This window comes from Acanthochromis polyacanthus, chromosome 5 (assembly GCF_021347895.1).
Source record: "Acanthochromis polyacanthus isolate Apoly-LR-REF ecotype Palm Island chromosome 5, KAUST_Apoly_ChrSc, whole genome shotgun sequence".
NCBI lineage: Eukaryota > Metazoa > Chordata > Actinopteri > Pomacentridae > Acanthochromis > Acanthochromis polyacanthus.
Window position 1 is genome coordinate 33,375,103 of NC_067117.1, and position 14,625 is coordinate 33,389,727.

Below are 14,625 nucleotides of genomic sequence, written 5' to 3' on the forward strand. Positions count from 1 at the left end.
ATGATAATGTGGATGTTGAGCATTTTCTTTTCTTTCTTGCTCTATCTCTGGCACACATCTAAAGGAGACTGGCCACACAGGAAGAGGCCAAGCAGATCACTGAACTATCTAACCAACGTGTGGTAGTGATGTTCTGGGCATTGGTGACAACAGACAAAGATCTTCTCCCTTCTTTCGTTAGTTGCTTTTCACTCTTAAGTTTCAGTTGTGCTCCATGGAGCCTGTTGCATCTGCATGTGCCGGTGTCACAGACTCCCTGATGTCGTAATACCTGACGGAGTGGAATGGTGCAAAAGAAATTGTCAAAAAGCACCTTGTGATTCTTCTGCTGTATGTGGTCACAGAGCCACAACACTACGTCCCCAGCCATTCCCAACTGACTGATCTGCCCTCACCCCCTAGCTAGACCCTGATATGCTTCAAATCTGTACATGTATCCAGAGGATCCTGCTCTCACCCACACTTTCACACCCCAGGGTTTGGGCTTTTTGGGGATGTATTGCTTGAGAGACCCTTGTAAGGAATTATCTGTTCATCTATTGAATGAAATTTTTCAGGACTGACTGCTGAACGGAAGGTTTCCTTGAGTACATCTAAAACTGATCTGACTTTGAAGAACTTGCTTGCGTTATCAGAGTCATGTGAGAAGTTGTCAATAAAGTGAATGTAACTCAGAATCTACTCAAATCTGTTCACGGGCGTCTGCAATCAAATCAAGACATAAGCCTGCCTGATGGCCAATACATTCTTGGTCTTGGGTATCTTATATATAACATGACCATATTTACTCCTAGAAATGTTTTCAGCTCCTGTGATATCAAGGCCAGATTCTCTTTTCCTTTTTGGAGTGCATACAGGTTTGTTTTGTGCACTACACCATCTATCAGACGTTCTGGAAATAGATGCATGAAGAGATCAATTGGTTCTGTTCCCTCAACATTCACTTTCCACTCTCTTAAAATGGAGGCAAGTCTCCCTCTTAGTTTTCCAGACATTTCTGTTTTTTTGTGCCTTTTCCACTTGGAGCCTGTCCTCAAACAAAAAACGAGTGCATAGGTCGTCTGTACACGCCCGTATTACGACCGAGTGTTACGTTTTGACGTTATGCGACCTCTAGCGGTTGAGTAAATATCGACACTCCGGTGTCGCAGGTGAAACGTCAGCATGAACAAACTTTTACCTAACACTATCACTAACCCTAACCCTAAACACGTGTTGCGAAAGTGAGGAAAAAGCCGTTTCACGAGGGTAAAACCGTTTCGCGAATTAAATCCCGTAATACGTTCCTTTTACCCGTAGGGGCGCTAACGTAAATAGGCTCTCATGGGTCGTATTCCGGTGCACGTTACATACGACCTGTGTGGTCGTATGAGTTGGAGGACTTGTTGTCCTTTCCAGACTCAGTGTCCTCAGCTACACTGTTACTGCTAGTATTTGCTAATCCTTCCTGTTCTGGCAGCCAGTCCTCCTCACTGCTACTAGCATCATCCTCCTCACTTGACTGTGGTAATTCCTCCACTGTCTATTACACTCTGCTCCTCAGCTCTACCAAATATAAAGATATACAGAAACTTCAAGTTACATTCTAAAAAACATTAACAAGTTCATTTACAGCCAAAAAAAGTTCCTGCAGATGAAGTATTTACAAGAACAGCAGCAGTAATAGCCTAATTATAGTCTATGGACTGTAGTTGAAATACAGCTAGTGATGCATGATGTACAGTTTAGTGGACATGTGATTGTCCTTCATTGTGATTAATCATGATTTCCTCCCAATATAAAATCAATACTTGGAAAATTTAGCAATTGCATGACTCCTTAGATGCCACTTGATGTCACCATATTTTTTGTACTTGCAAGGGTGTCTTTCTATAGAATGTTTGAACAGAAAAAATGGGCAACTTGGTGTTTCTGGCTGTCTGTCAGCCATCTTGGTTTCACTCTTTTTTTAAATTCATTTGCAATGGCTAGCCAATCAGTGGCAGTGCATGAGATGATGAAATAGCATCCACTGTAGAAGCTGATGTGCACATATGCCATCAAAACTCATGCATATATAAGAAAACAGCTTTTGAATAGCTGTTTGTAGCTGAGTAAATATTTGAATATAATGTATTTAATTTTGGTGAACATTCTCAAAATGTGGATATTATTTTATTATTTTTGAGTTTCTTTAGCTGAGTAGTTTATGTGCCTCTACTTTATAGGTAGGTTATGATACTTTATATTTTGTTTACTGTTTATTTGGTGTTTAATGCTCTAAAAAAAGTGGGACAGCTTCTGGTATGGAGCGAGAGACTACACCGCCTGTGTGTGTGTTACTGAGTCATGTCTTGTGTCTCTCCTTTATAGGAAAATATATAATAAATGAAAATAAACAAGCTGATCCTGTGACGAGTGAGCAATCATTTTAAGTCTGCTATGTGTACACTGTAGTGACCTTTATGCATGAAAGGGTTGATCTACAGTAACTTTATTATAGCTGATGAAGCCATGCAACATTTTACTTTCATACCATGAGTATTCTCAGTGTGACAGGTCCTTGTACATTGAGATGGGTCCAAATTTGGCACTTTTAAAAATCTGTAATTTCTGAACTTCATCAGTACAGCAGAAAAACACATGACATTTCAGCATGTCTATTAGATGATCCTGGTTCCACATGTGGGTCAAAATAATTCTTTCGTTGTCTAAAACTTGTCCTGACCAACCACCTATCACACACTGATATGAGCCTTGAATTTTTACCCAGAATGCACTTCTTAAAGTTTTTTTTGGTGAATTATCAGAAAACAGAAACACATCCAGGATACCAATGATTGCTCCTAGGACTCATAGACATTAAACTGCTGCAGTTTTGCTGTTCGAACTAGGATACATCCCATAATATTGATGCTTGAAGTTGTCAGAAAAAATCTAAACAAAAAAACAGATTTAGTCTTAGACTGTGACACCTGGATGGATGTAAAACTGATCTGGTTATACAGTTTTTAGCAGAACTCAAATGTCGTGTTTATCTGCTTGACTGATGAAATTCTGAGGCTCAGAAACGATGGAAAAATTACTAAAAGGTGTCAAATCATGACCCACTTATGTCTACTTCAAGGGCCTGTAACTCTGAAAATATTCATATTATGAAGGAAAAATGTTTCATGATTTCATTGAAAAAAGTCACTGTAAATAAAAATTAGGTTGATTTTGTATGAAATGATCCAGCAACACAAAAGGTCAAAATGAAGGTCAAAACAATGTCTGAGGCAGCTCTGTGCAGGCGTCCATCAAATCACAAAGCCCAAACACACACAGTTTACCTGCAGTGACTAAGGCACAGATTTATAGAAATAATCTGTAATGTGACTTCAAGAAAATGGTTTAAATCCTCAGTGTGGACACGAGTCCTCATAATGTGACTACAGCCAGGTCCTTGTTTACATTACCAAGGTTTTTTTCCTGGAATGAATTTAGACAAACTTCTAATTCTGCTCCCTGAGTTTCTTTTACATAACATACAACAAACAAAAATATACATATGGCTATACCGAAAGGGACTGAAAAATCCAACTTACAAATAAAAAAATGATAAGTTATATGCCTCTGGGGTCCGCATGGACCCCAGAGGTACAGATAAGAGTTAAATAATCTTTTCAGAGTTTTGAAGAAGAAAAATCACAAATCACTATCTATTTTCAGTCTTCCTTAATAAACTTGTACAAATTTGAGTATATTTTAAAAACCAGTCAACATGTGATGAATTAAAGGCTGAACTTACAGTCACAGGACAGAATCAGCTGTTTTCACCTAAAATACTGTGACAAGTTTAGTCCTTCAACATTGACCAGGTATTTCTTAATTTTCTGTTTTAACAAAGTTCAAAGAACTAAACTATCTGTTAATGCAGAAGTGGTCTTTGCTGATATTAGATTTCAGTGGAGCAACCTTGCAGTTAGTCAAACTGTGTTAAAGAGACACACTGATCATCAGTCTGTCCAGTTATCAGATATCTAGCTTTTTTTTACACGATCAGATATTTACTTAACTGGTTTCTGATAAAATAAGTTATTTTAAAAATGTTTTTTCTGGCTCAGATTCAGCTTCAATGATGCATCTGTAATCTCCACTCTGTCAACACAAAGGCTGCAACTAAGCAGTGTTTTCATTTAAAATCCATAAACTGACAATTTTCTTAAATAATTGGTTGGCTATTTGGTCTATAAAATGTAAGAAAAATGTGAATCATTGTTTGCCAAAGATAAAAAAGAAAAATTGGTCTTGTCCTAAAATATTCAATTTACTGTCACATAGGAGGAAGAAAACCAGAAAATTCAAGAAGCTGCAATCAGAGAATTTAGACTCAAAACTAATTGATTAATTAATTTTCAGAATAGTTTAGAGTTCATTTATTGTTGCAGCTGTCAGCACTGACAGCTAAATGTTGAAAAGTTAAATAAAGGCTTTTTGACTAAATTTTTGTGTTTTACTAAGTTTCTGCATCAAAATTTTAATTTTCACTGCAAAAAAATCAGTTCTAAATATCGGTTATTTTTCCTCTTGGCCTCCAGAAATTTGTATTGACATCAACTTTAAAAATCCCAGAGTCAATTTTTTAAGTCATGAATGAAAATACAGACAAACCCACTGACAAACAGGCACACTTTTGGGACTGAATGATTCCTAAAACCAGCAAACAACACACACATATTTGAGGAAAATAACAAACACATGCACACTGTTGAGTATTTATAATCGCGCTTGGAGCCACAGTCGGTTCGTCCCCTTGCTGCTCTCTTCTCTCAGCCTAAAGTCGTTTTCTGTGTGATGAATCCACAGAGGCTACAGCTGATCACACTGATTTATACGCACCAGCAGACACTCTTCATTATAATTAATAACCCTGCAGTTCAAAGCTCTCTATTACTGAACCACAAGAGAGCTGGAGGCTGAGCACTGCAGCTTAGAGCATGCATGCAACCATCACACACACACACACACACACACGCACACACACACTCACAGCGCACAAGTTAAAAAGCTCTTGGCTGTTAAACCATGAGAGACTTGCTGAGCCTGACAGATTTAACCCCGCTCAGGATTAACCCATAAAATTATCTTGGTGTCCAGGCTATCGCCTGTGAGGAAAAAGAAAATAAAAAAACCCCACAACAAAGAAAAAAGGATGGGGATTTCTCTCACTGTCACGAATCTGAAGGCTTCACAGCCTCTTTTCTCTTCTCGCTGATCTGTTAGTGACTCGTCAGGCAGCAGGTCTCTTCTGGGTTAATAGTTAATGCATGTTCAGAGTTTAAATCTCCATAACATGCAGGAGGAGAAGCAGCAGACTGAGAGGGAAGTTATGGAAGGTATTAAAAAAGAAGAAAGAGATCAAGAATAAGCCATGACAGAGAAAGGTGAAGCAGGAAACACATGGGTCAGAGTTAGAGGTGGAAACACAGATCAGGTTGTCTGCATATTCGTAGGATCTTCTGACTGGGGCAGATTCAGTCCTAATTATTTTTAAAGGGCTTATTTTGTAAAGTAGCTGCTGCTGCATTTCTGTTTTTGTGCTGATAGTTGGTGAGCTTCAGAGGTGATTGCAGTTGTATTTCTGAATTGTGCCCATATCCAGACTCACTGTTACGTGTCTGAGCTTTATAAATAAGATTCATCTCCATCTCCTCATTAAGAAAGACAGAAAATATGAATTTTCCCCAAATCTGTAACTCTTTCTAGAAAAATCTTGAGATGTTCAGCTGCTTTTGTATTACCTAACTGAATCTCTTTGGTTCTTATCATCGTTCACTTATCACTTTCCTGCAGCTGTTTCACGGCTCTATTTTCTGTTTTAATTACTGCGAATGCAAACTGAGCGTTTCCTGCTGCTGCTGCTTAGCATTAAGAGTTTTCCACCAGAAAACCTTTGGGAGGCTTTTATTGTAGGACAGCTGTAGACAAAGCAGTTTAGCAGACACTGAGATTAGAAGAGCTTTGGTAGTAGTGCTACTCTTCAAAAATAACTCAGTTTAAAATCTCGCCTGTAATGTCTTTATCTTAAGATACATAAGTGTGTCTTGTTTTTCCATTTAGCTGCATCTGCTCTCACTTGCTAACTCCACCTGATGTTTTTTCTAATGGCAATATTTTCTGCATACCTTGGACACATCAGAAACCTGAGATTACCATAGTTAAGAACATGCAGAGGCCTGCTAATGACAGGAGCAGTGGGATGGTGAATCATGCAGGTTAATGTTTTTAAAGGAATAGAGTTAAGAGCAGTGAAGCTTTTAGCTAGTACTCTTTCCTCCGTCACCGACTCACTGCCTGCAGTGGAAGAGGAAGCAGCGGGGGTGGGGCTAGAGAGAGTTTTGGCGGCAGTGGTGTCATTGTGCTGGCTGACAACAGACGGCTGGCGGCGCAGGGCACCGGGCACCGCTGCCTGGCCCGTCTGGAAGGTATAGACCACATCCATCTGAAAGGACAGTCACAGCACACTGTTAGACAGCAGAGACAGAGCGAGAAAGCGGCCAGGAGGAAGAGACTTCTGCAAAGGTTAGAGAAGGTTTATGGGAGGACGTCTGTGTTTGAGAGTCAGTAATCATTTCATGCAGACAGACAGATAGAAAAGGAGGTTCAAGTTGAAGAAGTACAGATCTGGAGAGTGAATGTGACAGAAGTTTACAGATATTGTTAGGTGCCAGGACACTGGTGGATGCTGATAATTTTATCAGGACGCTGTCAGAAGTTTGGCCTGACACAGACAACAACAGGTTCAGGTATTTTTAGCTGCAAATATAATCAGACAGCACTTAAAAAGTTCTCAGGCCTTCAGAGATTATCCTGTGGAGAATGGTCTGCTGCACCTTAGCATCATTCTGCCAAGGGCAAAAACATTCTGGTGTGTTTTTATTTCTTAAAATCAATCACGATAAAATGGGTAGAGCTAAAAAACAAACAAACAAACAAAAAAAACAGGATGCACCGACAACTGTTCACTCAAAGTAGCAATGAAGGGACCATTGGTGGAACCTTTGTTGCAGGGAGGCTAGAACTGTCATTAAAGGGGATAATTTCGAAAATTTCAGTTGCTGCTCAGTTTGTTGTTATTTCTTGCAGTAAAGGGGATTTGAAAAACAGCAACGTGTAGATCGTGAAAGCAGAAGAGAAAGCTATGACACATAAAAAAAGCCAATGACAGGCTCATATCTACAGTCTACATCCAGTGAGTCGGACAAGTTCTTCTCTGGTCACAAGTTAAACCAAAACTGTTCTCAGTAATTTACTGAACCTCTGTAGGGAGAATTCATATTCAGTATATTAAAATTAAACTGTGCTCTGTATCCAGATTAATTCTAAAGGTGATATCTGACCACAGAAATCCTGAACCTTGGAAGAAGTGCTCTCCACTCTGTCCTCATCATCGTGACTGGATCCAAATATGCAAATCATTTGTACAAAGAGGAGGTAACCAGAGACTGGAAAAGACTCTGAAGAAGTGAGGCTGCTCTGTGGGACCGACTTATAGTATTTGTTAAAACCTTGTTAACAGGTAAACACAAGGAGATCATTTTCATGGCAAAATTAGAAAATCATGTTTGTCAAGAATTCAAAGATGCATCATGTTGATATCTGTAGCAAAACTCAGCTCATATGTCTGTGAAGATTCTCATTCATCCAGGTCAGAGTAATACTGAGGGGAGAACTCGGGCCATATTGGAGATGGTATTGAAAACTGTTTCCACATGTCAGATTACTTAGCTTTTGACAAGAGGAGAAGACACATCATAAACATTAGGAGGTGCTTCTTGCACTCTTAAGCCGATGCATACTTTTTTCCACAGCTTCCAGTGATGCAGAAAGAAACAGTAGCTAGAGAAACACAAGAACATGAAAGAGAACCAAAGACGAGAGGAGAAAGAAGAAGCAGAGATCAGTGGAGGTGAAGTTTTTTGAGAGAAAGCTGCAAAATCCATAAGATACCGCTACAGAACGAAGGGTTGAGAAGAAGTGGAACAATGAATAAAGAGCTTTTGAATCAGGCTGACAGCACTCGCAGGGAGAAGCGGCGAGGCCAGGAGGAAGAGAAGAAATGTGTCATTTGGAGTGACTGATAAAGTTTCGGCAGCGAGGTGCTGCTTGTACCAATTATTCCCCCACTGTGTTTGACTGTTGAGGCGTTGAACGGCACAACGCTGCCCACCAGGATTAGAGAGGAGGAGGACAGGAAGAGGAGCGTGGAAAGATAAGAACCTAATTAGCTTGCAGCCTTTCGTTGCCTCCCCCTCCATCCACTCATCCTCCCATCCCAGGAGGACGATGGTCTGATATTACAGATACGCAGCCGTGAAGAGAACAGAGCAGCTTCCTCGTTTCTCTGCAGCTTGTCTGATGATGGAGAGCTTTGTTTACGTTCTCGCATGACGTCCTGCTGTGATGCTCGGTGGCTTCACGACAGTCGGGTGAAGGCTTGTTTCAGTCCTGAGCTTCTGCCCTACATTTGCGAGTTTAAACTTGTCCTGGCTTCGTATGCAGGTCCATGAGTCCACGTCCCTGATCCTGATTGGTGGCTGCACTAAGGTCACCATCAGCTGACCATCAATCCAGACAGTCATCTCTGCTGCTGTTCAAAGTGTTGTCTGAGTGTCTGAGCAGCTCAACATGTGCTCCGACATTTGTTTGAATTCATGAGACACTATATTACTTACACGCTCAGACATTTTTTAGAGTCAGGTTTCTTCTTCATATTTGCTATTAATATTGGTTTATTGTGTCCTCGGACTTCATGGGTGAACTCTGTCCCCTCAGCAGTACACATGGGGAGACCTTTTGATGAGTTGCTCATGTAAATGTCTTATTAAAATGAGCATTAATAACCTGTAAGATACATTAATGTCACTCCAGTTGGTAGCTAAAACTCTTGTTCTCCAAGTTTTGTTTAGTTTTTTATCACAATGCACACAATGCCTCATTTTGTGTGTAACATTCTATATTAATTTTACCCTAAAATAATCTGAAAATAGTGCCATTGTCAGATAAAATTTTGTAGACTCGGTTAAGTCTGCAGTGACTCCACTTTACAGGCAGTTTTAATAAAAACCAGCGCCAGCGTCTTGTTATGTGAGTAACGGAGTTCAACGGGTGCCACCTTATCTCCTGTTTTATGTAACAGTTACATGGATGTTTGGTTAGTGCTTCAATCACCATGTGAATGCAAATCATTTGTAGATTTTCTGTCCTTATATTTTCAACAGTTTATTATTATTTAGTTAATTATCATGAGTTTGTCCACATTGTGGTGGACATCAAACACAACTAAAACAAGAAAAATACTAGGATTGTTAGAAATAAGGAATAGAGATAATTACGGTTTCCTGGTTCTACTCTTAAACTGTGAAATGAGATTACATATTTAGGTTATTACATAACCTGTGATCTTATTGTAGATAATGGTATTTATAGGCAGACCCGCAAGATACAGACACAGGCAGACGTGTTACAAATGAGGTCTATGTACCATGACTGTGAAGTTCTCTCTTTTTAAAGCTTTCTGTAACCCCTGTACACTGCCCACCTGTGGAGCTGTATCAAAGACAGTATGAGTCCCTGGAAGCTGCAGCATAAAACAGATGCTGCTAATGTCTGCTCTCCTGAAACACCAGATCTATTGTCTATCTCAGTCATCAAGCAGCATTATTTTGGCTTTAACCGATTCTGGACTGAGCCTGGTCAGGCTCTCATCTAGACGGTGGAAACACCGACGTTGCTGTCAGTTGTTTGAGCTGATGCTTTTTTCCGTCTTTATTTAACTGTTCTATGACTTCCTCCTTGAATGGCGACTTGTGCTGAATTGAAGTTCGGTGTCAGATAAGATTCTGTTGTTTGTCGCTAAATATGAAACATTTGCAGAAATATTTAATCGTGATATTTTGTCAGCTAGAGAGTCTGAGTGGGGAAGCACAGATCGGCTGCAGCTGCAGAGCTCCAACAGAGAAACTCCAGAGGACAAGGCAGAAGAAGGTATTAGTTATTATTAATTCACATGTGTTTAGCCCGTGGCCACAATAAGTACAAGTTAGTGAGAGGAAAACACCTGACCTTGCTGACTCTGAGTGTGTGTGTGGGAGCAAAGCAGTGGCTGCAGTTACTGTAAGTGGGTGTTAGCATTGAGGCTAATGAAGCCCATAGGGACTGAATGGAGCTGCCTGCGGACATGCTAATGCTCAGTGAGTGTTGGACTATCCTGCAGGAGGATATAACACACTACATGAGGAAAGTCACTGGTGGAGACAAACTTGCTCAGTTTCAATCAGAATGTAATGTAGCATGAAGTTATTTTATCAATGTAAACAGCTGTTTTTCATTTGACTGATGATAAACTGGAAGAAGACGACACATAGGTGACTAAAAGAGGGCCACTCAAACTACAAATGGTGGAAAACTATGTAAGAAACAGGGCTGCACCATGAGGAACAATCTGACATTATGATATTTTGTTTTCTGCGATATGAAAAAATCTAGAATTTTTCACAGATGACTTAAATAATTCATTGTGGAAGGAATGATTCAGTCTAGAATACTGGGGATTTGGTAAGGAAGTGCATCTGCAGAGTAATAAAAAATAATTCAAAAAAAGCTGAAAAAAAGTTTTTTTGAATCTTCCTCATATAGTGTAACTCTGGTAAAGACAGCAGATGAAATTCATTCAACCTGAATAAAAACATCATAGAGGTAAATATTTATGTTTCATGCCATTTGAGGAACATAGTTATAAAGATGTGCTCCTAAATCCTGCTTTGGTGTCATTGATTCATCAACCTTTACAAGACAGTGACTTTTGAATTTTCTGTGTGGTCACTCAGGCTAATGACACAAATTGAGAATATGTATAGAAATGACTGGGTGAAGCTGTGTGTCATATGCGGGCCACCATCTTTAATTTCTATGTTTTAATGAAGTGGTTCTGTATTGGAGCTCTGCAACAGAGTGTGAAATTAACTGTGCAACAGCTGAAGTGTGAGTTGAATCTCCAGTTTTACCTCTCCACTCTCCACACTCAGCTGTGTGTCTTCATTTCTTTCCAACACAAACACAAACTGAACAGTTTGTGTCACAGAGGAGACGACATGAAGCTCCAGTAGGACGACTAACGAGCTGCTGCTGCATCTCCGATTTTGATTATCTGAGCTGGATTTTAAATGTGATAAAAGAGGTTTGGGCTCCATTCAGCCTGACCTGAGACAGCAAATATTAAAGAGGCAAAAGCAGAAAGCTCGGCAAAGTAGCTCAACATGAAAACAGTAAAGTGTACTCTAAAATGTATTTAAGAGTTTTTGTTTACTCTCAGCCTGCCGTTTTCAGCTACATAAATTCTACTTATGTAATTACCAGATAAACTGGGGAGATGTTTTATCAGCAGCTTACTGAGGTTTACGCATATATTTTTTCTTTTAAAAGACAGGTTAGATAAAGATATCCTCTACTCTTCTGCTGCTAATTCCACCGTGAAACAAGCTGCTGTAGTTACCGCTGTGTGTGTTTCATAACAAGAGATAAGGATGTTCCTGTGTGTTGTCTGAAAAAGGTTTGTCTTAATAGAAACAAAAAGAGAAGCATTTCTGTTTATGCCTCTTACTAAGGCTATCACAGCCTGGAGACATTCTGAAGGCATATAAATCTGCTCTACTTGAATAATCATTTGAACTTTTTAATGCATCAAGTTAGACACAATTACCTGGTTGGAAATTCTTAAAGTGAAATCGACACTTCCTCTCTCATTAAAAAATGTAGCACTGATAAATATGCAAATTAGAACTTCCCCTGATAGTTGATGCCTGATTCAACTATGTTTCTTTGAGCCTAGAGTTTGTTTATTCCATACGACAAGAGCCGTGTTTCTGAATAACTCATGGGAGAAGTTGAAACCTGAGCTGTGTTGCTTTAAGTATGTGCTACACTTGACAAAATAAATACAGTTAGGACTTCAACAAAATATTACACCTTAAACTTTGACTGTCGCAGTCTGTTGTGTGAAATCTGCGGTCTGTCAGCGGTTCAAGCTTGTTTAAACTCATGCTGATCAGAGTGATATATGTGATGTAACTGTTGCAGAGGATTGTGGGTCAGAATTATAAGAAAAGCACTCTGGCTGCAAACTGTTAAATCTGGCTGAAATGTGACAAAATATCCTGGTATTTTGACACACTACACTTGACACACTCAAAGCTGTCATTTATCACATTCATACATACGTCACCAGGTTTAAGTTATTTGAAGATGCTTGAAGAGTCACAAAGAGACAAAGTAGATGATCTCTGAGTGACTCTAAATCAAGAATTTGATCAAGTATTTGTTGACTGTGCTGCTTAATCTGTCTGGGTACTAACTTGAAACAAGATCCAAAATGGAGTCGGCTGTTGTAACAAATATTGGGGCTGGAAAAGAGATCTTAAATGAATCCAAAAAGCTTCAGGAAAAGGCACTTGGACTTCTCTTTTTGATTTTGGTCTATTGGATGAGATGTTTCACCTTCATCCAAAATGCTTCTGAATTGAAAAGCTGAAATGTCTTTAAGAAGCTAAAAGAGAAGTCCAGTTGTCTTTTACTGAACCTCTGAAGTTGACATGATCTGGATGACTGAGAATCTACACAGACATCTTTAAGTCTCTCCTCATTGTCTTGATCAAACACGACATCTCTGCTGGAACTGTTTGGCTTCTTTTCCATCCCTCAGTTTAGTGGACGATCCTTCACGAGCTAAATTCAAAAGTTAGTTGTGTTTGCTTTCAGAAATTTATCTGAAATATTTCACAGCTTTAAACAACAATTCACCAGTGAGAAAAATTACCAAAAACAAAAAAGTTACGGCATAACATCAACAACAGCAAGTCCAGAAAGCTCTCGTTCTTCCCTGTGGAGACTCCTGAGTTAGCAGGGCAACAGTTTCTGCCTTCGTGAACACCAACCTGGTGATGTGAAACCAGAAGTGAAGTTAGTGGTAAGGCTGGACCTGAGTGTTTGTGTGCTCGTACCTGAGTCTGGATGCGGTTCAGGCCTCTGAACCAGAGGATCTGGCCTCTCCTCAGCTCCATCTCGGCGTGGTCAATCTCATCGGCGCCCTCCGTCAGTTCCTCCTCGTGGATCTCTTCCTTTCTGATACCGTGACCTGCCTCCTTCAGGAACTTCAGGCGATGTGTTGGGATGGCTGAGATCAGCTGAGGTTCACAGTAAAACAAGTTTTACAGAAACTGAAAAAAAGAATCTATATGTACAACATTTTACACAGTTTTACCAAAACTGAAAAAAATTGGGCTCCACATACTGTATAAGCTTCAGTCAATTTTCGCCTGAAATTTCTACTGAAGATGTACGCAAAGTAAATTGAATGCTGTTCTTGAACTGTTTGGAGTACAAGCATGGTTCTGGTCTCATTTGAAAGCTGACAATCTGAATTTTCACCCAGTGCAGTCAGAATTATTCTAAGTGCTTCTGGCACAGAGTATTTTATGTTGGAACACACTGAATTAGGATGAATTTGTTTTTCGCCTAAATTATTTCCCTAAAAAAACACCTGAAAATAAGTATGGCAGCACTGTGAGAACTTGAAAACACAAAAAGGCAACACCCTGGGGTCTTACCTAGTTCAGGTCAAAATTTCAGAGCAATACTATAAGAAATGAGTGTTTCACACATGTATTTGTAGGGCTATGCCCAGGCATTGTCAATTTTGGACACCCTTTGCACACCCTTGGCACAATGGTATATTTTCGTTTTTCAGTCCGTTTTGACATTATTTTCACTCCAAAAACTCATAAACAACTAAAAAAAACACTCCAGAACAGCTACAGTGTGGACCAGCTACATAGGCTGATGGGCGCTGCTGGAGGAGGAGAGAAGGACAGAAGCAGAGGTGTGAAACTTCACACAGCCCTGCTGGAAAGAGCCTGGCTTTATAGTCTGCTATTCAGCAGGCTCATTGGCTACAAGACCTGTCAGTCAAAAGTTTCCTCCGACGTGATTTGCTCAGCAGTTACTAGGGAAACAAGTCCTGTCCAAATTTGTCACCGTCAACAACGGTTGGCTGTTTAGCCCTAGAAGGCCGACCAAAGTCACTTGATTGGTTGAAATGAGATGTCAATCAAAAGGTTAGAGTTCAGCAGCCATTTTGAGAGCAATAGTTCGGTAAAAAAACATTTGTACATAAACTTACATAAAGATATGAAGAGATGTACAGAGAGTATGGAACGCGCATTGCGACGCGCACGAAGACCAGCTATTTGTGGATTATTTACTGATTTCAAGACATGTTTTGGACAAAATATTTTACTGGCTTGTTTTGTCTGGATGCCTAAGCTTGGATTATGGCCGTTTTTTGTGGAATTTTTTCATATGTGACCAGTTATGAGCCTTCAAAGGTGAGTTGTGCATGTTTACGTGATTTGTTGTTTGTTGGACAAATGTGTTTATATTACCCGGTTTATACCGGCGGATTCATGAGAATCTAAGCTTTCCATGGGTGTATAATGTTTCTATCATCGAATTGGCAGCTTCGGTTATTTTGAAAAATGATTATGCACATCTCAAAACGGCCCGAATACGGACCGCTGAAGCTTAACGGGTTCATTTCACAGCCTCTAC

At 39.8% G+C, this 14,625-nt stretch overlaps 1 protein-coding gene across 5 annotated transcripts in view; it reads right to left on the reverse strand.

Annotated features, from left to right (window-relative positions):
* Positions 1-14,625, reverse strand: part of LOC110964790 (plasma membrane calcium-transporting ATPase 1-like) — a 144,963-nt gene that overhangs the window by 10,546 nt on the left and 119,792 nt on the right. For 2 of the 5 annotated variants that reach the window (XM_022213626.2, XM_022213625.2), the window contains 2 exons: positions 13,020-13,202; positions 6,313-6,463 (listed from right to left, as the gene is read on the reverse strand). In XM_022213626.2, the coding sequence (XP_022069318.1) occupies positions 6,313-6,463; positions 13,020-13,202 (334 nt within the window). The remainder of the gene's footprint in view (positions 1-6,312; positions 6,464-13,019; positions 13,203-14,625) is intronic. The other 3 variants (XM_022213624.2, XM_022213623.2, XM_051948138.1) reach the window with 2 other exon arrangements.